Genomic DNA, 24,564 nt, shown 5'->3' with positions numbered 1-24,564 from the left:
TAGAATTAAATTGACTACTGAATACACATATTTGTTGTGTTGTTTTTTTTTAAATTTCTGAAACCACTTACATTCTAGAATGGTAGGAGAAAAATAATTTCAGCAGTGATCTTTTCTCTGGAATGTCAGGGAGTTGAAATTGAACAAACATTGAACAGTGGCAATGATGAATCTCTTAAAGCAGTATATTCTATTTTCCTGCAGCATTTATTTTTAATGAGTAACAAGTGCCAAAGGTTTATAAAGAAGAAATCATGTCAGAGTAGATTGCCCCCCACCCTAATAACACCCCCCCACCCCTAAGCATAGGTTTTCAAAACTAGAAGCAAAGAGCAACTTTATTATGTCTTAGTTGTAGTGGAGCATTCAACCCCCTGGGTCATAGATCCATAAAGCAAATTAGTCTGAATCTGTGTGGATGGGAGCAAGGGTCACTTTGACATGAAGTGGAAGAGAGGCTGGAAGTAAGTAGTGAAAAATTTATTGAGAGCGTCAGAAGGCAGGAGTTTGGTGAGGCTTTCCAGGTTTGCTGGTTGAAAGACATCAGGGAAAAAAAACGGAAATAGAGACAAAAGTTCGGTGATATTGTCTATAGTCAGTTGAATGTTTTCCTACAGAATGAAAAAAGGAAATAGAGAAATAGGCAGGGAACTGCAGATGTGACCGAGAAGGGACAGGTGGTGACAGACCCATCGGTCATCCTCAGCTCTGTGTTACTCCCCACTCTGTGCTCCCAGTGGCTCACAGAAGTGTTTGTTAACATTATAGGCTCCTGAAAAATTTAGGCTATTGGCTTTAAAAGACTATATTTTTATGAGTGTCTTTATTAGGGGAAATATTTTTTATTTTCTTTTAAATGTGTGCCTAACATGAGCGTCTTTTTCTCTTTCTTTCTTTCTTTCTTTCTTTCTTTCTTTCTTTCTTTCTTTCTTTCTTTCTTTCTTTCCCCCCTTTGTAGAACATTTGTATATCATTTGACTCTGTTGGTGCAATGAAATATTCTGAAATAAGCAAAATATGTTTCCTGTACCCAGTGTTTTGGGGTAATGTGTATGTGTTTGTGTATGTATGTATTGCCCAAGATGGGAGGTTATTGCTAATCTATTCTGGGTATTGGACAAGTAGGTCACTCTTAAGGTTTCAGAAGAAAAGATATGGTTAACTTTTTTTTTTTAAGATTTATTATTTTAGAAAGAGAGAGCGAGTGAACCTGTGTGTTCGAGTTGGGGGGAAGGGCAGAGGAAGAGGGAGAGAGAAAAGCTCTAGCAGATTCCCCACTGAGCAGAGAGCCCAACTCAGGGCTCAGTCTCATGACTTCAAGATCATGACCCGAGCCAAAATCGGGAGTCGGGCACCTAACCGACTGAGCCACCCAGACGCCCTGATATGGTTAACTTCTGAAATCCGATTCCAGGATTAGTATTTTTCCTGCTAACCCCTAGTCAGACAGAGATGGGAGAATTGGCTAGAAACAAACCATGCCCAGTGCTTCGGCTTTTCCACCCACAAACTCATCAAACAAGCAGATCTCCCAAAGGTTGCTTTACAGGTTAAGCTAGTGACTAGGGTTATAGCCACAAGCTACCTCAGAAAGAGAAATTGCAAATGAACTGGACAAACTGATTTATTGACCTGTATCTGGGTCTCTGGTAGTTCAGCTACTCCTACGGTTTTATGGATAACTCCTTTAAAGAATTGCTAGAATGACAAAACGGGGCCACTCCATCACCTACTTCTGATGATTCTTTCCTTGATTTTTCTGGGTCCAGACATTTGTTACTATGGTCACCAAACGTTCATGTGAAGATAGGATGCTTCTAATATCCAGCCTAATAGATGAGGCTCATATTCTACTCAAATGGATTAGTTTTACTGTGGAGATGGTTTCCCAAAATAGGCAGCTCCAACTTGAAATGAGACAGACCCGATTACTTTGCTAAGCTATGTAAGGAGCTAAGCCTCAATTTCTTTACCTATAAAACGAGGATAAAAATATAATTATCGTGTGTCATTCTAGGCAATACACAGGGCAATTCATGGCTCAATGTTAGTGCTTTCAAAAAACGATATCTTCTATGGCCGTATCATGTCAAAACAGTTTCATCTTGATCTTTCCTAATGACGTAAGTCTCTGAAATGCCTACACTAGAAAGTCTTAAAACTTAAATACAAGCTAATTTACTTTACTTTGGTTCCTCCAGGCAAGGAGCAAATGCCACAAGAGACGAGCTGACAACATCTGCATTCCTGACCGTTCAGTTGGATAGGTCCCTCGGAGGACAGGCTGTGCAGGTGGGGGTAGTTTCACTCCCAGAACTCACACACATTAAAGTTTTGCTAACCCAATGACTAGTTGGGATGGGAATTTGACATTTTCTAAATATTACATTTTTTTCATTTTGCAACTTAAATGTTCCTACTCTTATGCCATACTAGTTCTCACAGATTCTGGAAAAGAGGGAGCAAACAAAATTGAAAAAGAAAACAACAAAAAACAAAAAACTATTAACAGATCTAAGGAGTCAAAAGAATTGACAGTTATTTGACATAAAACTGTTCTGCCCAAGTTATTATGTCCAGCTGATCACTTTCCAGTTTTCAGATCTTTGTAAGTGTGTAATTACTTCTTAAAAGATAACAATTAAACAGAGAGGTAAGTCAGGTACTTCAGTACATAACATCTAAGATGTGGATGCCAGATCTGGTCTTCCAGCTGGTTTCTTTCCCGTCTTGGTACTTGTTAGTCGATATATAAAGCAAGTTAGATCTAAATTTAAGGGTTCGTATTAACTTTTTTATTTTTTTACCAACTAGCAAGATGACTGAATTCTTTAAATGCACTGAACTCTACTTTCCCATGAACTATTATATTCACTTCTTGAATGAAATATTTCTAGCTATAGAATAGAACTATGAGTGTCATGAGTGTCATTTAATTGATCTGTAAAGTGTTGCTTACCAAATTATGCAAAACCTTTGAGGACATACATTGTGATTTATAAATTCTGTATTTTGTAATAAAATATTTGATATACCCAATGAATGAATTTCCATTGCTGTTAGCCTGTCAAATCCTAAATTCACAATGAAATGGTAATGTTTAGTTTAATCACTAGATGGCAGTAGTTTACAATAATGTATAAACCGCTCCAGTCCTGTACTGCTCTTCTAAATTCCTTTGTAGAGTATGTTAACAATAGTGAAAATTTTTCAACTTACCCTTTATCTCTTTTATTTTAATTTAACAGTGGAAAATGGGTCTTAATCATTGTTTTTTGTTTTTTGTTTTATGTTGGCAATTGAGGTTTTCTCACTGTTATGGGAAATGCCAAGCCAGCAACAGTTTTAGGTAATCGTAGCTAACCTCACCTCAAGCTTTGGGGTTCTGACTTAAAAGACATTTCTATAAGTTGCTACTTGCTTATTTGAATGTCTACTAATTGGAAGATATCTGTGGGGGACGCCTGGCAGTTTTGGTCAGTAGAGCATGTGACTCTTGATCTTGAAGTTGTGAGTTCAAGCCTCATGTTGGGCAGAGAACTTACTCAAAAAATTTTTTTAAACAAAATGAAGAAGAAAGATATCTGTGAAGTTAATTATTTTCAGTGCTCCCTAGGCCTCCCTGCTATGGTATGTGCATCAGCAGTCCCATTTACTTGGCTTCTAGAAAAAGACACACCAGGGTGCATAAGACAGTTCAATTTTAGCATAGGGCAAAATAATTGAAAAAAAATAGAGAGCTGACACGAAAGTTGAACTCTTTATGTAAAAAACTGCATCAATAATTTATGTAAGAAATAAGAAACTCGTTTCTAATCCAGTATGTGGTGTTAAACTAATAGGTGAAATTAAATAATTTACCATTTACTTTCTTCAATTTCCTTATCCTGAAAAGTCCTTAAATTACATATTTTTAAAGTGCTTATATTCAGCAAATCTATTACCATTTCTATGAATAAAAAGTAGAAAATACATTCTATTTATTTTTGCAAGATTTTTGATGTTCAGAGGCCAGATTGTCATCATTTTTTCATCTCATAGTTAGAGAGATGTAGAAATAATGAGTATGCTTTGGTGTCATCTTATTTTTGGAAGCGTTTAAATGCACATCTCTTTACCTTCTGAACAAGATCCAAAACATTTCAGAAACAAGTGTGTCACTACACAGCTGTGAAGAGTTGGTGCTCTTGAAAAAAGAGTAATTTTTACCAACAATGGCGTACATCAGCACTTTGGTGTTTTTTCTCTTGGGGAGATGTACATGGACATGCTTACAGCTGTATACATTCTGGAAGCAGGAAGCGCTGCCATACGGTGATGGTTCCCCTAGAAGCGGCTTGGCGAGCTGTGTCTGGAGTCAAAGGCTCTTAGGTCAGCCAGGAAGCTGTGCGTGATGAGCATTAACCTATGTTTTCTGTTAATCATCATGCCTCCTGCTCTTGATTTCTTATTTATTTTTTGTTTTGTTTTCAAAAAGGAAAATAACACATGTGGAAATACAACCCTCCTTCATTGCACCCTTCATTACATTTCTTTTATCCCCTGCCCCCCAGATCCGAGTCTCCCAAGGCAAAGAGCCAGCTCACCTGCTGAGTTTGTTCAAAGACAAACCGCTCATTATTTACAAGAATGGAACATCAAAGAAAGGAGGTCAGGCACCCGCTCCCCCTACACGCCTCTTTCAAGTCCGGAGAAACCTGGCATCTATCACCAGAATCATGGAGGTAATGTCATGCGTTCAATAAAATGTGCCCTGTTTATGGACTTCCCAGTGGACCTGAGCCATCAACAAATATTAGTCTTCAAAAAATTGGCAAGCAAATCCCCTCTATTTCGATAATTAATCCATTGTCCACAAAACAAAAACCAAAACAAAACCAAAAAACAAAAGCAGGAGAACCAAGTAAAAAGTTAACTCCGGATATCACACTTTTCAACTGCATTGTACCAAAAAAAAAAAAAAGAAGAAGAAGAAGAAGAAGAAGAAGAAAGAAAGAATTTCAAGAGTCATATAACAAATCAAATGGTCAAAGGCCTGAAGCTTTATCACTGAAAGGCCTGGAGAAAGATGGATGGCAGGTGATGGTCAGGTGGTCACACAGGGGAAACTCTAGAGGGAAATCCCTTGTTTGTACAAGTGTAATAAATGTGGAAAGCAAGCTTCACCGTATCGGGCCAGAACCATAACTCAACCGGCCAAATAAGCTGTCTCTGACAGCAGCTGAGAAAGAAATCAAACCCTATGTCACAGGTCAGAAGACAAGATGACCTCTAGGTACAGACAAGCTAGCAGGCCCAGGTGTTTATATGGCTGAGTGTTTTGACCTTCAGGACCATCCATCACATTTCATAATCCAGACATCGCCGTCGCTATTGAAATCCAAGTCTCCCCAGTCACCCCTAAACTGCCCAACACATTTTGTAATCCCTACACCTGGACCCACTTGCCAACCCTTCCCCTTCACAGAAGCCATTCGGCTGAGCCCTTGAAACCAGCTGGGTCATGGCATACCCTCCACCTGCAATCTCTTCTCTAAACCAGCCTCCCCCTTTACCTTCTTGCTCTGTGGCTATCCTCTGAGGACACAGATTCCCATGCAGCCCTCACGTGCAGATGTTGTTTTTCCTCAATGCCCTCTTACCAGGTAGGGGGGTGGGTGGGGTATCCTCCTTGCTCACTCTTGCCTCCTTAACTTTTGTCCTTCTTACAGACTCTCCCTCCCTCAGTGTCCTTGTGCCATCACCCATGGAACTGCCAGACCTTCCCCTCTTATTCTTTGGTGGCTTTAGCCATTGTCTCACTAACTCCATCCCTCTGGCCTCTCTCATCCAACAGTTTTGTCCTTGACCCCTTATCTCACACTCACCTGGTCCTGTACTAAACCTTGCTATAATTTTAGCACCTCGGAAAATCTGTTTCCGACATCTAATCTCTGACCACCCTCTCCTGTTGTTTGACCCCTTTGCTCTAGGATGCACATTCCAGCAATTTCCAGTTTCAAACCTGAATCCACGAACCCTCTCCATCTGTCACACTCTTTGTGTCTTCCCTCTCCAAACCTCCAACATGCCTACTCTCCGCTGAGCACTGAGTCAGAGTTCTCAGAGAACATAAATGTAATCACACAGGAGTCACCGTATCTACTCCCCTTTGATGTCACCAATGTGCCCCTGTCTGTACATATATATTCTCCTTCCTGCCTCTTTGGTGAAATAAATGTAATTTATTTATATTTAACAATTTATAAATATTTTATAATACTTACATATAAATACTAAATTGTTTTATAAATTAATACCAATATACCCTTATCCATAAATTAATATTACAAAGTAATGTTTGTAAAAAGTAATATATTGGTAAATAAATTAATACATATTTATTACATAAACAAATAAAATGTGACTCCCATCCTAAGGCCAAATTTCTACCACCACCACCACCCCCGACTTCTGTCCAGAACCCCCCGCCCTCTTGACTTCCTACGGACTCTCTGGATTTCCCTCTGTCCCCTGTTCTTACCTCACCTCCAGTTCATTATTATGGCTGGCGGGCAGTAATCTCCCTTCTCTTCCCTGTCTTCAGGGTATTCTTCTCTTCTGGATCATTTACTTCGGAATACAAGCATGCCTTCAAAAGACTCCCGTTTCCCATTAAAAACTATTTCGTAACCCCTATCCTCCCAGCTGCCATACCCTTTCACTGCCATCCTTAAGAGCACAGACCCTCAAAAGCAGTGTCCTCACTGACTCCCTGTCCCTACATGGTTAAGCCTCTTCTTTGTAAAGCCACTCTCCCCGGGTATCGGGTATCGTTCCAGCCACTCCCAGCCTCTTATCTAGTGCCAGCCTTTCACCGAGTCAAAAGTATCTTTTCTAACCCCTTTCTTTAACCTTCCACGGGCCTTTGCCACAGTCACCCTTTCCTAGCTTCTTGAAACGCTATTTTTTTTTCACTAGGGCCTCTGAAGCAACCACACTTACCAAGATTTCTAAGAAGCTTCTGAAGAGTGTTTTCACTCCGCTTCTCACACCAATCCAGTTTCTGCTTCTCTTCCTCTGTGTGTCCTCCAAACCCCCAAGGCTCAGTCTTGGCTCTTTCCATGGCTATCTCATTCAGTCATATCATTTAAAGGCTAGCATATGTATTGACTGACCTCATCTAGAACATTCTGTACATGGATTCTCATGTGTTCGATTATGACTAATTTTTTAAAAAAATCCATCAAGTTAACCATTAAGCTCTCCTCCTCAGGCACTCTCAGCTGATTTCAGGTGGAAGAGTCGAGAATCCTTGCATTCCTGGTCTCTTCCCAGCAGGGACATCTTTACGAGACATGTGAGCTGTATGCGCTGTGGTTCCTTTGTTTGCTTGCAGCCTCTTAAACTGGCCTTTTCATTCCCAGCCTGTCTGAAATGCGCTCATCAAAATCATTCTTTGTAAGGCTTTCTGTTTTCATCTCCTGGGAAGCTAAGCTTTATAATGTTCTATTTTGGAACTACTTCCGTGATGCCACACTAGTCTGTGTGTGGGTCTGCTGTCCCCTATCATCCAAGCTCTTCCCTCTCTACCAATAAGGAGATATTTGGATGAGAAATTGGCAGTCCTGGTTCCTATCAGTCTCCATCATCGTATCTGGTAGATTCCTTTGAATCTTGGTCCAAGAGGCATTGTTCCTACTGCAAAAAGACGATACCTACTTTCCTGAATGTTACCAGCCCCTGGGACACATCTTTAACATTTCCAACAGATTGTCGACTGTACTTTAATTTAAAAAATAAAAAATTAAAGTTCCAACAACTACTCCTTCCTCCTCTAGTGCTGTCTCTGGAGACAGGGTCCTGGTGAACCTGGTGAAATTCCGCTCTCCACGTAGTTGATGGCAGCTTGACCCAGTTGGCCAAACACCATCACTGGGCAGCTGAGCACAAACTTCTTGAAATGTCCTCTGCACTTGGCCCTCAGAACACCACACTGGTATTTCCTTCCTCTCTCACAGCTGCTCCATCTCAGACTTGCCCACTGGTTCTTCTTCAGCACATTGAGTCCTACGGTGGTGCCGAAAGTCATACACATCCTGCCATAGTCACGTAGTCATATGGTCAGACAGAGGTTCTCACAGAGTCTGACAAGAGTCACAGAATCACAAGATCATAGGCATGAAGGCACACGCCCATCATTGGACCCTCGGACTCACTCCCAGGCCTGAGACTGCACCTGCTTGTCCTGCCCTGATGTTCCGCCTTCAGCCTCCTCCTCAGGCCAGAGTCCGAGCGCAGGTGGGTCATCCTCATTCCTGGGTGGCCACAGGGAGCACAACTGTGCTCACCTGGCTGATCCCAGACGGTGGCCACAGCTTCTTGGTTGAAAGGAAGGGGCATGTCAGCGCTGTGTTACTAATCCGCAAGAGTCTTACAATTTGAGTTATCATTTATCTGAGCCTGGAGAATGCTTTAGTGAATTTGCATTGTTATCTTTTTGCCAACATTGGACTCCAGTCCCTGTTTTATGATTTTTAGGTGTCCCTTGGTGGGGTTTTTTGTTTTAATTTCAGTATAGTTAATATGCAGTGTTATATTAGTTTCAGGTGTACAATATAGTGATTAAACACTTCCATATAGTACTCAGTGCTCATCAGGATAAGTGCACTCTTAATCCTGGTAACCCTGTTTGTTCTCTATAGTTAAGGGTCTGTTTTTTGGTTTGTCTCTTTTTTTTCTTTTGTTTGTTTTGTTTCTTAAATTCCACATATGAGTGAAATTACATGGTATTTGTCTCTGACTGGCTTGTTTCACTAGTATCACACTCTGTAGATCCATCTATGTTGTTACAAATGGCAAGATCTCATTGCTTTTTATGGCTGAATAATATATATACTGCTTCTTCTTTATCCACTCATCTATCAGTGGACACTTGGCCTGCTTCCATATTTGGCTATTGTAAATAATGCCTCAATAAACATAGGTGTGCGTGTCCTTTCGAATTTGTGTTCTTAGATTCTTTAGGTAAATACCCAGTAGTGCCATTACTGGATCAAGAGTAGTTCTGTTTTTAGCTTTTTGAAGAACCTCTGTACTGTCTTCCACAGTGGCTGCACCAGTTTGCATGCCCACCAACAGTGCATGAGGGTTCCTTTTTCTCCACATCCTCACCAACATTTGTGTTTTTGATTTTAGCCATTCTGGCAGGTGTAAGATGATACTTCGTTGTGGTTTTGATTTGCATTTCCCTGATGCTGAGTGATGTTGAGCATCTTTTCATGTGTCTTTTGGCCATCTGGATGTCTTCTTTGGAGAAATGTCTATTCATGTCTTCTGCCCACTTTTAATTGGATTATTTGTACTTTTGGTGTGGAGTTACTTAAGTTCTTTATATATTTTGGATACTAACCCTTTACTGGATATGTCACTTGCAAATATCTTCTCCCATTCAGTAGGGTGTCTTTTAGTTTTGTTGATTGTTTCCTTTGCTCTGCAGAAGTTTTTTTTTGTTTGTTTGTTTGTTTGTTTTGATGTAGTTCCAATAGTTTAGTTTTGCTTTTGTTTCTCTTGCCTCAGGACACATATCTAGAAAGACATTCTTATTGCCAATGTCAGAGAAATGACTGCCTGTGTTCTTTCCTGGCATTTTTATAGTTCCTGGTCTCATATTTAGGTCCTTAATCCATTTTGAGTTAATTTTTGTGTATGGTATAAGAAAGTGGTCCAGTTAATTTTTTTAATCTTTTTTTTTTTTTAAGATTTCATTTATTCATGAGAGAGAGAGAGGCTACCCATGGACCAGGGAGCCCCATGTGGAACTCGATCTCAGGACCCTGGGATCATGACCTGAGCCATCCAGGCACCTGAAAGTAGTCCAGTTTCATTCTTTTGCATGTAGCTGTCAGTTTTCCTGACACCATGTGTTGACGAGACTGTGTTTTTCCCCTTGCATATTCTTGCCTCCTTGGTCAAAGATTAATTGACCATATAAGCATGGCTGTATTACTGGGCTTTCTATTTTGTTCCACTGATCTGTGTCTGTTTTTGTGCCAGTACCATGCTGTTTCGGTCACTACAGCTTTACAATATACCTTGGGAGTCTGGAATTGTGATGCCTCTAGTCTTGTTTTTCTTTTTCAAGATTGCTTTGGCTATTCAGGGTCTTTCGTGGTTCTATACAAATTTTAGAATTGTTTGTTCTAGCTTGGTGGAAAAATGCTGTCAGTGCTTTCACAAGGATTGCATTAGATCTGTGGATTGCTTTGGGTACGTGTCCCTTTGACTACTTGGAAACCTCATTAGTGGGGAGAGAAAAAGAGCGTCTTTGCTTTATGCGTGTTGTTTGTGTCTGTCACACCCGCTTTCCAAACTTCGATTACAGCCCATACTTGTTCTTATGGTTTCTCTGAATATTATCTTTGTTACTGCTCACTTAGGTTTGGCTAATTTTATTCGTAGAGCCCCGTGCTGCTGTCTGTGGGCAGTTGAGCATTCAAGTGATACAGAGCGAAGTGCGACTACTGTTTCTAATGCCAGAGTGTGTCCTAGTGCCACCCTGGGATCAGGACAGAAGGCAACGGATGGTTTGTCCCTGTCACAGCTTCTCAGATGTGTTTATTGAGGGAGTAGCAATGAATTTGAATTACTGTGTTATTTTTCTTTATACTCTAGGTAGATGTTGATGCATATTCTTTGAATTCCAATGATGTTTTTGTCTTGAAACTGCGACAAAACAATGGCTACATCTGGATTGGGAAAGGTGCTAGCCAGGAAGAGGAGAAAGGAGCAGAGTATGTGGCAAGTGTCCTCAAATGCAAAACCACAAGGATTCAGGAGGGCCAGGAACCAGGTGTGTACCGTGGGGTCAGGGACACTAGCCAGGACTTGTATTTGGTATAATTGCTAATCATGTAATTTATTTATTTTTTTCATAAATAGGACCTTCGTAACAGTTAGAGGGCATTACAAATCCTTCCATTAGTTGCAAAAGTAGGTGATGGTACCTGCTATATTTAAGTGATTTCTTAACATTAAAGTCAAGGTGAATTAATATCATTTGTTAATGTAAGGCAAGACCAGCTCTGTGCTCCTGGAAATGCATTGGGTAACTCATTGTGTTTTTCACAGAGGAGTTTTGGAATTCCCTTGGAGGAAAGAAACACTACCAGACCTCCCCACTGCTAGAAACCCAGGCTGAAGACCATCCACCTCGGCTTTACGGCTGCTCTAACAAAACTGGACGATTCATCGTGAGTGTCTTGCAGAACACTGGGGTAGAACGGAACAGCACTGGGAGAGGCATTCTCGTGTGGCTCTAACACTTTGCAGCCTCGTTGGTGCTCTGATTCTCAGTGTTAGCTTGCTTATCTGCAAACAGATGATCCTCTTAACTCTACACAGGCTCCTTTTAAGAGTCGACATAATGGATGTGAAAGCAAAGGAATACCGTAAAGTACTCTATAAATCAAGCCGCTTTTAAAAATATCAACTACTTTGCACCTGTGTCAGCATGAGGTTGTTGCTATATGAATATGCATATGGTTGAATTTACTAATTTAATAATTTGACACTTTCTGTGGGAAACCATGGTGGTTTCTGATCAAACTGTGTCAGTTTCACACTTAAATTTCCCAGGGAATAAAAAGTTTCACCATGTTGACTGACTAGAAATATTATGAAAATATTATGATTACTGGGTAGAATCGTAGAAAGCTACATACGTACCTACAAATGGACTGAAATCAGCAAGAAGCTTTTATTTTATAGTCACTCACAGGCTTTGAGTTCCACACATTTTGAAGTATCTAGTGTACAAGACTGATTTCATATTGGGCTCCAAAATATCTGGGAGTGCCCCTCATCTCAGTTTAAGCATAAAAATTCTGTTTTCTCTGTTTGACATGTAGGTTTTTGAGTAAATTTTTTGTTTAAAGGACAAACTTCTTTCCTATGTAAAATTCGATCTAAAGATTTGGTCACCATGTCCTGGTGAAGACAAGCTTTATTTTACAAACACACACACACACACACACACACACACACACACACACGAAAATTGTCTAAGTCTTTTCCCAGCTACAGTACTTGGTAGAAAGAAAATGCTTTGAGGAAGAAACTGCTCATGTTCAAACCACACTTGAAGACTTTAAGTGATTTGACCTAAAAATTGAAGGTTCAAAGTAAAGATTTGAATTGTGATAAATATTTGGTTGTTGGGCACCACAACTGCTCACCTACTTTCTAGGAAATCCTTGTATTTTAGAAACTTGTCAGAAAAAATCTGTTATTTTACTCTTTTGCCATAATTTGATATGGCATCCAACCAACTTCTTTTTCAATGAATGCTTCTGTAATGTCTAATTAGTATTAATTGCTAATATTGCTGTAAATGACATGCTTGTCTCCAATGAAGATGTATTTTACAAAAATAATACCTAGGCTTCGTTCTTAGGTTTAAAAAAAATCTGTTAGTCTTGTTTTTGTCATGAACATATTTAAGGGAAATACACTTTTCTCCTACACCTATTCATTTTCTTGTTTGATATTTGGAACTCCAGCTATTCCCTTCACAATTTAAGGAAAAGAAATGTCACTGACAAGTATTTGATCTAGTTATCATAATCAAAAAGCAGACTTTAGACATATAGATTCACACGAGACAGCAGAGACTATGGGTTAAAAGCACAGGTTTTGGAACCAATCTGCCTGTGCAATATCACTCACTTGTGATATTACTTACTAGCTGTGTGACCTTAGGCTCCTTACTTACCCTCTCTGTGCTGCAGCATTCTCACCTGTAAAATGGGGATAATCCTAGTACCCACTTCATAGAATTGTGTGAATATTAAATTAGTTGTTCATACAAAGAATTTAGAACAGTGTCTTGTGACATTGAGTGATATTTAAATTTTTTGCTTTTTAAAATCATTATGTGATTGGTAAATATAATGTAAAAAAAGATAATACAAAGTTTTTGCCTTCTGTAAGTAGTTTTCATCTGTTTTTTGTATAACAGTCTCAGAATTTCATCAGGTTACAATAAATACGTGTTATGCTCAGAAGGCTGCAGATTGCCTGGGACCAAGTTTATCTAGGCCCAGCCCAGTTGGGAGGTTCTCCTTTGGGCTGCAGGTTGGATTCATGCCTGTTTTTCCCACGACTGAGCCCAGGAGTACAGGAGGGCCCCAGGAGGCCAAGGCCACCTCCACTTAATCAACTGTACTACAAGTCACACAGCAGAGGGAAGGAGTGAAGTACTAGGAACTATAGCCCCATCTACCACACCTTCCTAAGGCTCGGGGGATTCGTTATCCAGAATCCTTTAAAAATTTGAAACTTCGGATTAATACCTGCTCACTGGTAATGGGTGCATTAAACTAACCCTCCCTAGTCAACTTCAAAGTTAACTACAGAGGGGCGCCTGGGTGGCTCATTCATTAAGCATCTGCCTTAGGCTCAGGTCACGATCCCAGGGTCATGGGATGGAGACCGCATTGGGCTTCCCGCTCAACGGGAAGCCTGCTTCTCCCTTTCCCTCTCCCCCTGCTTGTGTTCCCCCTCTTCCTGTCTCTCTCTCTGTCAAATAAATAAATAAAATTTAAAAAAAAGAAACATATCTTTTAAAGTTAACTACAGAGAACATGATTTAACACATTTAAAATAATAAAAATAATAATAAAAATAAAACTTTGCATATGGAATATTATATCATCTTGTCAAAAATTGTTGATTTAGAAAATGACCAATGACTATTGATTTTATTAAAATAGTCTTGACCTACAAAATAAAAGACAACTGAATACTTAGACCATACACTCAAATGTCTTTAGGGTTGAGGAAGACAATGGAAATCTATGAAGCAGCTTGTTGCAAGGGACTGGAAGAGGAACTGTGGTCCAACTGCCTGTAGCCTCCCTGAGGCATTCAGGTGTCGTGTTCGTAGTCAGCACCGTGCTTCCCAGAGAAGATTCCATCAGCTTGTGATAGACGATTAAACAAAGAAACAATTATCTAAATCTTTTTTTTTTTTTTTTGAGACTTTATTTATGAGAGAGAGAGCGAGAGAGAGTGAGAGAGAGGATGAGAGCAGGGGGAGGAGCAGACTCCCCACCAAGCAGGGAGCCGGAAGTGGGGCTCAATACCAGGACCCTGGGATCATGATCTCAGCCAAAGGAAAATGCTTAACTGACTGAGCCACCTGGGTGTCCAACAATTATCTAAATCCTTATTACCCAGAAAGAACAAAAAATAACTACCAAACTTTACTTTTGTGGTACTCTAAAATAATACAATGCATTGGTATCCTATATTTTAGAAAAACGATTGCTTTACTGTTTGATCTTAAGGCTTTTTCATGCATTTCAGATTGAAGAAGTTCCAGGAGAGTTCACCCAGGATGATTTAGCAGAAGATGATGTCATGTTACTGGATGCTTGGGAACAGGTAAAACTGTATTTGGTGAACTTATACTTGGGAGCTGGCAAAACCTGCTTTGTAAAATGGCAAGTCTAATAATAAATGGACCTATGGATTTAGGCTGTATTTTAAAAAGACTCACAGTTTGGCAAAAAAATAAAACTGGTACGTATAGCAAATTGATTTCTTAATGTGGAAAAAAGTTCCATGCTACCGTCTGTGGCTGTATAGTTTTAGGCGAAAAACTTCTATTTTTCATTTATGTGTAAAATTTATTCACTCCTAATTTCTTCATGCATTCATCCATTCATTTAACTAGTAAATGCATTAGCGGGTACAATGCCGTGGGGGTACAGTGCCATGGGGAAGTCAAAGATTCGGAATTCTTCTTGAAATCTGACAAGAAGTCTCCACAGGGAGCCTTTCCCCTGGGGAAGAAACAGACACAGAATAGTTTTGAATATACACGGAAAGTATGTTGCTGTTATGTATATCTTTATTTGGGAGAAAATGAATGGGGATTTGGAATGCCATATCTGATAGTTGGTTTTATTTTTTATTGTTGTTTTTTAGCCTTTGTGTAAACTGATAAGAGTGGAAGGGAAAATAAATATATTAGGAACTAAAATGTATAGAACAATTATGAAACCTGTATCTGAATTAGGCCTACTCTTAGAGTCAACCCCAGTAATTGTTATTTCTAGGTCTGTTCTTAGTTGCTAAAGTCATTTGGTTATATTACATGTTAGCTTCTTAGTCTAGAATTACCATATTTGAATTTGGAATCTAGTCACAGATTCTCCCCAGGTGAATGGAACAGTTATTTGTAGATGTGAAATTTAAAACGTCATGTCAATAAAACATCTTTGTGTATTAAGAATTATAAAATAAGGGGCGCTGGGTGGCTCAGACGGTTAAATGTCTGCCTTCGGCTCGGGTCGTATTCTCAGCGTTCTGGCATCGAGTTCTGCATTGCGCTCCCTGCTTAGCAAGGAGTCTGCTTCTCTGTCTCCCTCTGCCTCTTCCCCCTCCCCCTGCTCGGTTTCACTCTCTCAAATAAATAAAATCTTAAAAAAAAAAAATTGTAAAATAAGAATGGCATTTCCTTATTCAGAACAATTTAATTATTTCCATTTGTAGTCAATTCTATAGTCATGGATACTTGAGAATATTTCCCTTGCTACATTTTATTTTTCTAAATCATATTTTCCATTTACATGACCAAGCTGTCATGGTTTGTTCTGTGCCCTGCAAGCAAATATTTCAGTACTTTTGGTATGAATTAGAATACAATCGAAACTAATCTGGCCAAAATTTCTCTGCCAACAAGTTATTTTAAAATGATTTGAATGTAAGGTAATTCAAGGGCGCCTGGGTGGCTCAGTTGGTTAAGTAAGCGTCTGCCTTCTGTTCAGGTCATGATTCCAGGGTCCTAGGTTTGAGCCCCAGGGAGCCTGCTTCTCCCTCTCCCAGCTTGTGCGTGCACTCGCACTTGCATGTGCCTGCTCCCTCTCTCTCTCTGTCTCAAATCAATCAATCAATAAAATCTTTAAAATAAATAAATATAAGGTAATTCAAGAGAATGTTTCAGCATTGAAGTTCATAGCCTATACATCTAACAAGAAGGATACATACAGAATATGTAATTATATCAGTTAAACAACTCAATATTGGGGCGCCTGGGTGGCACAGTCATTAAGCATCTGCCTTCGGCTCAGGGCGTGATCCCAGTGTTCTGGGATCAAGCCCCTCATCGGACTCCTCCGCTGGGAGCCTGCTTCTTCCTCTCCCACTCCCCCTGCTTGTGTTCCCTTTCTCACTGACTGTCTCTCTCTCTGTCAAATAAATAAATAAAAAATCTTAAAAAAAAAACTCAATATTTAAATACTAAACATTGTAGCACTTTTACCAAAGTGTTAGAAAATACAGTTTTAGGTGTACACTACAGGCTTAAGGCAGAGGCTTTGCAAGGGAGGCTGAGGTCCCCCCAGGATGATAATAATAATATGGGGATAACGACTGCCTTCCGTACCCTAAAGGGGCGGCTGCAGCAAACAGCCAATATGTTGTTTTGAGAAAGTGTATAAACTAGAAAATACTATAAGCCTGAAATCTCAGAATGTGGATTCTGGAATCAAACTGGCTGGATATCAGTTTAGAGTATCTCCTAGTAAGTGCAAACATTGGGAAAGTGATGGAGCTTCTCTGCACCTCCTTCCCCACATCCCTAACTTGGGGACTTGCTGTGAAGATGAAATGAGCAATGTGTGAGAAGCACTTGGCACAGGGCTTGCACTGAGCCAATACTCCCCAAACAGTACATATTGTTATTGTTTCATTTTTCAGATTTTTATTTGGGTCGGCAAAGATGCCAATGAAGTTGAGAGAACAGAATCTCTGAAGTCGGGTAAGCGGGATCCCGTGGACAATGATGGCATTTACCCTGAGTGCTTATTATGAAGTTCCTGACTGCTCTTTTCACCACATTCTTCAAAACCACATATTAAAGCAGAGCAGAATCTAATAAGCTTTCATTTTCAGAACTAAAGTGTAATGGAATTTTTTTTTAACTGAAGAATTTCAGAATAAGAATAAGAAAAATGTTTTGTTACCTAATTTAGAACATAATTACATCAATTTATTCTGAAAACTTTAAATTCACTTAAACAATATTTTAATATAGAAATAGTATAACCTGTATCACTATGATAACCTAGATTTTTTAAAATTCTTTTTGAGTAATGCCGTTCTTTCTGGCACAGTTTTTTTTTTTAATTTTTGAAAAATACAAGACTAATTATGCCGTAAGGATAATTCTATAAAGTTTGAAATCTTGGGGGGCAATCATTAGACTCTCATGTGCAATCCATGGCAGATGAGAGAAATCAGTAAGGAATTGTTCAGATGGAACAGTATTTGGCTACTTCAGGGGCAATGAAAATTTGATTCATTATTTTTATTGGGAGACTTTTCATTCCATAGTTATTTTAGTTTAATCAAAACTAACTGACCCTATGACCCAGCAATTGCACTACTAGGTATTTGTTCAAAGGATAAAAACATAGTGATTTAAAGGGGCACATGCACCCCAATGTTTATAGCAGCAATGTCCACAATAGCCAAATTATGGAAAGAGCCCAGATGTCCATTGACAGATGAATGGATAAAGAAGATGTGGTGTGCGTGCACACACACACACACACACACACACACACACACACACACTGGAATATTACTCAGCCACCAAAAAGAATGAAATCTTGCCATTTGCAACAATATGGAGGGAGCTAGAGTGTATTCTGCTAAGTGAAATAAGTCAGTCAGAGGAAGACAAATACCATATAATTTAACTCATATGTGGAATTTAAGAAACAAAACAGATGAATACAGGGGAAGGGAAGGAAAAATAAAGTAAGAGGAAAACAGAGAGGGAGGCAAACCATAAGAGAGACTCATAACAAACAAAGTTGCTGGAGGAGGGGTGGGGGGGGATGGGGTAACTGGGTGATAGGCATGAAGGAGGGTACTAGAAGTAATGGCACTGGGTGTTGTATGAAACTGATCAATCACTGAATTCTACTCATGAAACTAATAATACACTATATGTTAATTAAATTGCATTTAAATAACAATTTTTTAAAAAATACAACTAACTGAATGTTTTTGTCTTTCAATTCCGTATAGCCAAAATGTATCTTGAGACAGACCCTTCTGGAAGAGACAAGAGGACACCAATTGTCATCGTAAAGCAGGGCCATGAGCCACCCACATTCATAGGCTGGTTCCTGGGCTGGGATTCCGGAAGGTGGTAAACTGGTTTTTGTAGGAAAAAAACAAACAAATATTTGGAGCCACTGTCCCATTGCTGTTTTGAGGGGAAGAAAGGTTTTCTTCTTTATTTGATTAGAAAATTAACCTCGGCTCTATGACTATTTTTTAACGCCTAGGTTTGGTGTGAAATTCATTTTAAACTAGAATTTTCTTATGTTAGTATTTTTAAATAACCTAAAGTAAATTTCTATTATGGACCAACATTAGTTCTGCTGGACACTGATTTTTATCTTTTCATATGACCTTTTAAAAGTTTGAAAAGCCGCGCGCATAATCTAGGGGAGTTTAGCAGGGAATTTTGTAATTCAGGAATGTTTAGCCAAACTTGTTCTTTAATATGCCAGAGAAGTAAGCCATAATGCCTTTGAGGTTATTCTCCTTTCCATGTGCTGTGTTCAAAAGAATTGTATGTTTGCAGTAACGTTTATGTTAAGATGGTTTAAAACTTCGTTGTTATTTGCCACCTTCAGCCAATGTGACTCTGCTACCATTCACTGCTAAGGATCATTTTCTAAGAGTAACTACCATTTTTGCCTTTTTAAAAGCCTTTGAAATCACAGCTTTTTCATGACAAAATAATTATAGTCTATCCGGTTGGATATATGTATTTGACAGTACAAGTTTAATACCACAAAGGTTATGTACAAAAAAATTCACTAATGCTGTCTTTCATCATTAAAATGCATCTCTTTTGGAAAGGTTTTTTGTTGTGACATTTTATTTAAATATGACATGCGAGTTAATTACACAATTAGTTTTAAGGTTAAATACTTTTATGCATAAATAAATATGAATTTAATATTTCTTAATTCATCCTCATTAAGTAGTCAAACAACTTTTCCAAGGTTACATAATTATGAGAGATTTTAAATATCAGTGCATATGAAATCTGGGCCCTGTTAAAAGATAAACTGAGGCATATCAAACATTTCAAGAGTTTATCTGAACAAAAATCAATTTGGATTGGGCAATGCCAAACTAGAAGTGGTTAGGAGCACTCTACCAGCAGGAGGGCAGGGCAAGACTTTTCTAGAGAAAAAGTAAAGCAAAGTACAGAAATTCTTGATTGGCTAGGCTGAAAGCCCAGTTGGCTGTTTGTACTTCGTTGTGCTCAGGTTTTGATTTTGTGACCTTGAGGAATTTATAGGCTTATGGTTTGCTTACATAGGTCTCCACAGCATTAGAGCCACATCAGTCTAATGGCCTCCTTGCTTAAACAATTCAGCAGACCCCAGTAAACAGGAGTCAGGGCAGAAGGTGGAGCGCCAGAAAAGCAGAAACCAACTTTGGTGGTAGGCTAGGAGGTGCTGGTGAAGGAGGGGAGCCACATTTCCGTGGAATGGGCAATCAGAGCCAAGGAGTGATCTGAGGAATTCACACACTGTCTCTGGGGGAGATTAATGGTGGATGTGTTTCAGCCTAAGGGCTGGCATGGGTCCTGACGTGGAGAATATGGCATCCATATTCCCAGTACCAATATGGTGGAAAAGTGAGCGGTCTTGTGGGGATCTGCAGCTTGTGTGAGTGGTGAGGAAGCAGCGAGAAGCTGCACTTCCCGAGACTGTTCAGTCAGTCAGTAAATATTTTTATTAGGTATCTGCTGGGTGTGGGGCACTATTCTAGGCACTTTGGATCCAACATGAACGAAACAGACAAAATCCAAACTGTCATGCAGTTTATATTCCAGGGAAGAAACTAACAAAAACAAAGCCAGTAAGTAGATACAGTCGTCCCCACTTATGCTCGGCCTTGCTTTCCGTGGTTTCTGTTAACCGTGGTCAGCTGTGTTCTGGAAGCAGATGATCGTCCTTCGGATGTGTATTCAGAAGGCCCATAGTAGCCTAAGGCTGCGACACAATGGTCTGCCGTTTGCTTCACTTCGTTGCGTCACACGGGCATTTATCATCTCACCTCACCACGGAAGTAGGATGAGTGCTGTGCAATATGAGGTCTTGAGAGAGAGAAAGCCCACATAAACATAGCTTTTATTACAGTATATTATTATTGTTCTATTTTGTTGTTACTGTTGTTAAGCGCTCGTAAGAGCTAATTTATAAATTAAACCTCATTAAGAGCTATGTATGTACAGGAAAAAAATAGCATATACAGGGCTCTCACTAACCTTAGTTTCAGGCATCCACCGGGGATCCTGGAATGTATCCCCGGCGGATAAGTGGGGACTACCGTGTATTATAAAATATATTAGAATATAAGTTCTATGGAGGAAAGATATGTAGGGAAGGAGGACAGGAAATAGATGAGAGTGGGGCGGAGTACAGTTTTAATAGGGTGGTTACGGAAAGTCTTGTTGGGTAGATTGATAAGGAAACCCGGACTTGAGGGGGAAGGAATCCCAAGTGCACCGGCGCAGGGGTGGGAGCGTGCCTGACAGAATGGCTTCCTTCCGTCATGCCTGAGTTCTGAAGAAGCGGGGAGATCCCTTAAGGTTCTCTCCTATCGCCAGTGGACTTAGAACAAATTCATCTTAAGCGGAACTGCTGTTTTAAGCCTGAGCTATGAAAAGACTGCCTTCCTAAACGCGAAACCCAAGTACTCAGAGGCAGAGATGGTGACACGGAAGCAGCCAGCCGCGTCGTCAGCGCAGGCGCTGTGGGGAGGACCGGTCTCCCGGGCAGCAGTGCCCAGCTCGAACACGGAGGTGGCCGCAGACATTACCGGCAACTACAGCTGCTGTATCAAGAAGACGTATAAGCCCTACCTTTAGTAAGTGGAGGGCAGCTGGTGGAGGGATGGAAAAAATAGGATTTATAAAAATTACCTGGAAAGGGTGAGCTAGGGAGTTGCTGCTTTTGAGTTTCACACCCAAAGCTGCGATGGCTTGAAGAAACACCTGCAAATCACGTAAAATCATTATGAGGAGAGGGGAACCGTCTACTTCTAAAAAGGTGATTGGTAGATTATAGAAGGGTGGTTATTCTATGATATTGTGTAGTCTTAAAATTCAAGTTATATGTAAACCCTCATAGAAATTAGTCTTCTGGATTTAAAATGCAGTTTCATACAGCCTAATTGATAGATATAAAAGTTCCATAACTTTCTATTTTTTCTTGAATGGAGCTAGCTATTGCTTATTAATTTTTTTAAAAGATTTTATTTATTTATTTGACAGAGATAGAGACAGCCAGTGAGAGAGGGAACACAAGCAGGGGGAGTGGGAGAGGAAGAAGCAGGCTCACAGCGGAGGAGCCTGACGTGGGGCTCGATCCCAGAACGCCGGGATCACGCCCTGAGCCGAAGGCAGACGCCCAACCGCTGTGCCACCCAGGCGCCCCTGCTTCTTAATTTTTAATATGAACTTTAGATTTCTTTCTTCTCTTGAATTTTCCTCAAAGATTTTTGGGACGAAAAACCAAAACAAATACAGTTGGTCCTAAGTGACTAGCGCTTTTACAGACTTTTCCTTGCTTCAAATAATATAGCACATCCTTTTTCTGTAAAATGTATGACTAGAAAACAAACAAAATTTAGTGAATCCGGGAAAACCAAGTGCTAACCAGAAATAAGTATTCTAGTCAGAAGTAACACATATCAGGAATTTTATTTTATTTTTTTTAAAGATTTTATTTATTTGAGAGAGAGAGAACACGAGGAGGGGGAAGTAGGGGCACAAAGAAAGAGGGAGACCCCTGACTCGGGGCTCAATCCCAGGACCCTGATATCATGACCTGAGCTGAAGGCAGACGCTTAACCAACTGAGCCACCCAGGCGCCCCAATATCAGAAATTTTAAATAAGAAATCAGATTGTGACATTAACTTTGAGCAAAAGACCAGGAAACAAGGAACCTATGGAGAATGAACTATTGTTTTGTCTTACTGTTTGTTTTATTTTGAAAGACCACTAGAGAATTGGCTTCAAAATAATTTCCACATTGCACAAGTTATTCAGAGGGAAGGAATTCTAGTCAAAATAAAGAAAAGAATAACAATATTCATTTTATATATACAGGATGCATATGTTGTAGTTCAAAAATGTGTTATCGAAACTTTTTTCTTGTTCTTATTTTTTTTTCTGCAATATGATTTCTTCCCTTTTAAAGACTTACATTAGATATTTTTAAAGTATGCTATGTATTTTACAAATTATCTAAAATAATTTTCTCTCAAATACCATCCTTACCATACTACCTAAAATATTGACGATGAGCTACTTTGGTGCTGGGAGAAGAAAAAGAAAAGGTGGTATCTACATTTTAGTGTATGTGCCTAGATAAAGTTCATATGGTTCAAAAAGATAAACTGAAAAGGAAACTATGAAAAAAACAGAAGAAAACACCGAATTATATTTCAATGGGGAAATCATCTCTCAATAGCTGATAGAGTGAGAAGAAAATCAGTAAGGACCTAGAGGTCTCAAACAACATTCTCAACCAGCTTAACCTGACTGATACGTACTGAACACTCCACCAGTAATAACAGCATGCATATTTGCTTTGTAAGGGCATTTAAAATATTCACCAAGAGAGAAAATAATACTCTGGGCCAGAAAACAAATTTCAACAAATTTAAGGTATTGAAAAATCATACAATGGTCTCTAACCACAGTGGAATTAAGCTAGATATGAATGACAGGGAGATATCTGGCTAATCTCCAAATCTTTGGATGAAAGGGAAATGAGAAAATATTTTTATTTCAGTGAAAAATGGAATGCAGCCTATCGAAAGTATGGCTAACTCAGTGTTCAAAAGGAAATTTATAACATTAAATGTTAACATAAGATAAATGGAAAGACCTTCAGTCAATGATGTAGGCTTCCGCCTTAAGAAACTGAAAGAGCAAACTAAACCCAAAGAAAGCAGGGAGACGGGAATGACTAATACAGACTCCTCCAGAAAAGGGGAAGAAATATTAATTACTAATATCGGAAAAAACGAGTCCATAGAAACTATGGACACTAAAAAAATAAGAAACATAATTTTATGCTTATAAATTTGATACCTATTAATAGGCAAATTCCTTGGGAGACAGACTAGTAAGGCTAACTCAAAGGAGCATAGCCACCTTGAATTCATAGTTACACCTCCTAGCAGAGAAAAGCCTAGGCTTAGTTGGACTTCACTGGTAACTTCTATCAAACATTTAAGAAAGTAATAAAACCAGTTCTGTACGAACTCTTCCACATACTAGAAGATGATGATAAGAAGAAAAAGGAGAGAACATTTCCTGATTCATTGATGAGGCCAGTATTACCCTGCTATCAAAAAGAAGCAGATTATAAGAAAGAAAAACTACATGCCAGCATTTCTTAAAATGGATATCAAAACCTTTAAAATACATCAAATTGAATCCAACAATACATAAAAATTAAAGGAGTTTATCATGGAACCCATCTTAACATTTAAAAATGTGTTAAGAATTCTCTATATTAACAGACTAAAAAGGAAAAACCATATGAACATCTGAATAGATGCAGCAAAGCATTTAATAAAATTCAATAACCATTCGTAATAAAAACTCTCAACAAAGTAGGAATAGAATGGAAGTTCCTCGATTTTAAAAGGGATATCTGCAAAAAATGTACATCCTGAGAGAGGAAAACAAATGTTTCCCACTAAGATCTGGAGCAAAATACAGTTGTTTGCTCTCTTCTTTTCTATTCCGTATTTTACTGGAGGTTATAAGCAGTCTGATGAGGCAGGGCTTCTAAACCTTGGCACTGTTGACATCTTGATAATTCTTTGTTTTAAGGGGATTGGCGGGGGGGCTGTGCTGTGCATTCCAGGATGATTAGTAGCATCTCTGGCCTCTGTTTACCCGATACCAGTAGCACTCACCTCTTCCACCGACAGTACCATTTTAATAAGATAAGAGAAAGAACTAAAAGGCTTAAAGATTGAAAAAGAAGTATTCTTGGTGAAAGTGATCTGAGCATTAATAGTCTTTAAATGCTCCCAGGTGATTATAATATGCATCAAGTATAGAGACCTAGTAGAACCTTCTGCAAATCAAACACAGCTCTCTGCAGCTCTAGAGCCCTCCCTCTTCGTTAACCAGGGAGCATACTTTTATTATTTTCGTATGCAGGAACAGCAAAAACAATAATTATTTATCTTTCAAACACAGTATTTGATAACTGCCAAACAGCCCTTTGACTTAAAATTTCTGTGCATGTCCTACTCTAGCCTCGAATCAAATCTGAGGCAGTGAGTACTCCGTAAGAAATCTACACCCCAACAGCGTAAGATTTATTCTCTGTTTACTCTAGAGATAGATTTTTACTTTAAAGCAATAAGAATGGAAGTTATCTATTTGTAACTTTCCTCAAATTCGTGAAAACAATGTTCTGCCTGATTAAAACAAAAATTAAGACATTTTT

At 39.2% G+C, this 24,564-nt stretch overlaps 1 protein-coding gene across 1 annotated transcript in view; it reads left to right on the top strand.

Annotated features, from left to right (window-relative positions):
• The window catches only part of SCIN (scinderin), a 71,900-nt gene extending 52,978 nt beyond the window's left edge, over positions 1-18,922 (top strand). Inside the window, exons 10-16 of the mRNA XM_040644235.1 lie at positions 2,202-2,292; positions 4,554-4,724; positions 10,654-10,831; positions 11,110-11,231; positions 14,347-14,424; positions 16,744-16,804; positions 18,082-18,922. Of these exons, the coding sequence (XP_040500169.1) occupies positions 2,202-2,292; positions 4,554-4,724; positions 10,654-10,831; positions 11,110-11,231; positions 14,347-14,424; positions 16,744-16,804; positions 18,082-18,209 (829 nt within the window). The 3' untranslated portion in view covers positions 18,210-18,922. The remainder of the gene's footprint in view (positions 1-2,201; positions 2,293-4,553; positions 4,725-10,653; positions 10,832-11,109; positions 11,232-14,346; positions 14,425-16,743; positions 16,805-18,081) is intronic.
• The last annotated feature ends 5,642 nt before the right edge of the window (positions 18,923-24,564 follow it).

The sequence above is a fragment of the Ursus maritimus genome, unplaced genomic scaffold (genome assembly GCF_017311325.1).
Source record: "Ursus maritimus isolate PB19 unplaced genomic scaffold, ASM1731132v1 scaffold_3, whole genome shotgun sequence".
In the NCBI taxonomy this organism is placed as follows: Eukaryota; Metazoa; Chordata; class Mammalia; order Carnivora; family Ursidae; genus Ursus; species Ursus maritimus.
The sequence above is the reverse complement of the archived record's forward strand: the minus strand, read 5'-3'. Positions and strand labels throughout refer to the sequence as shown.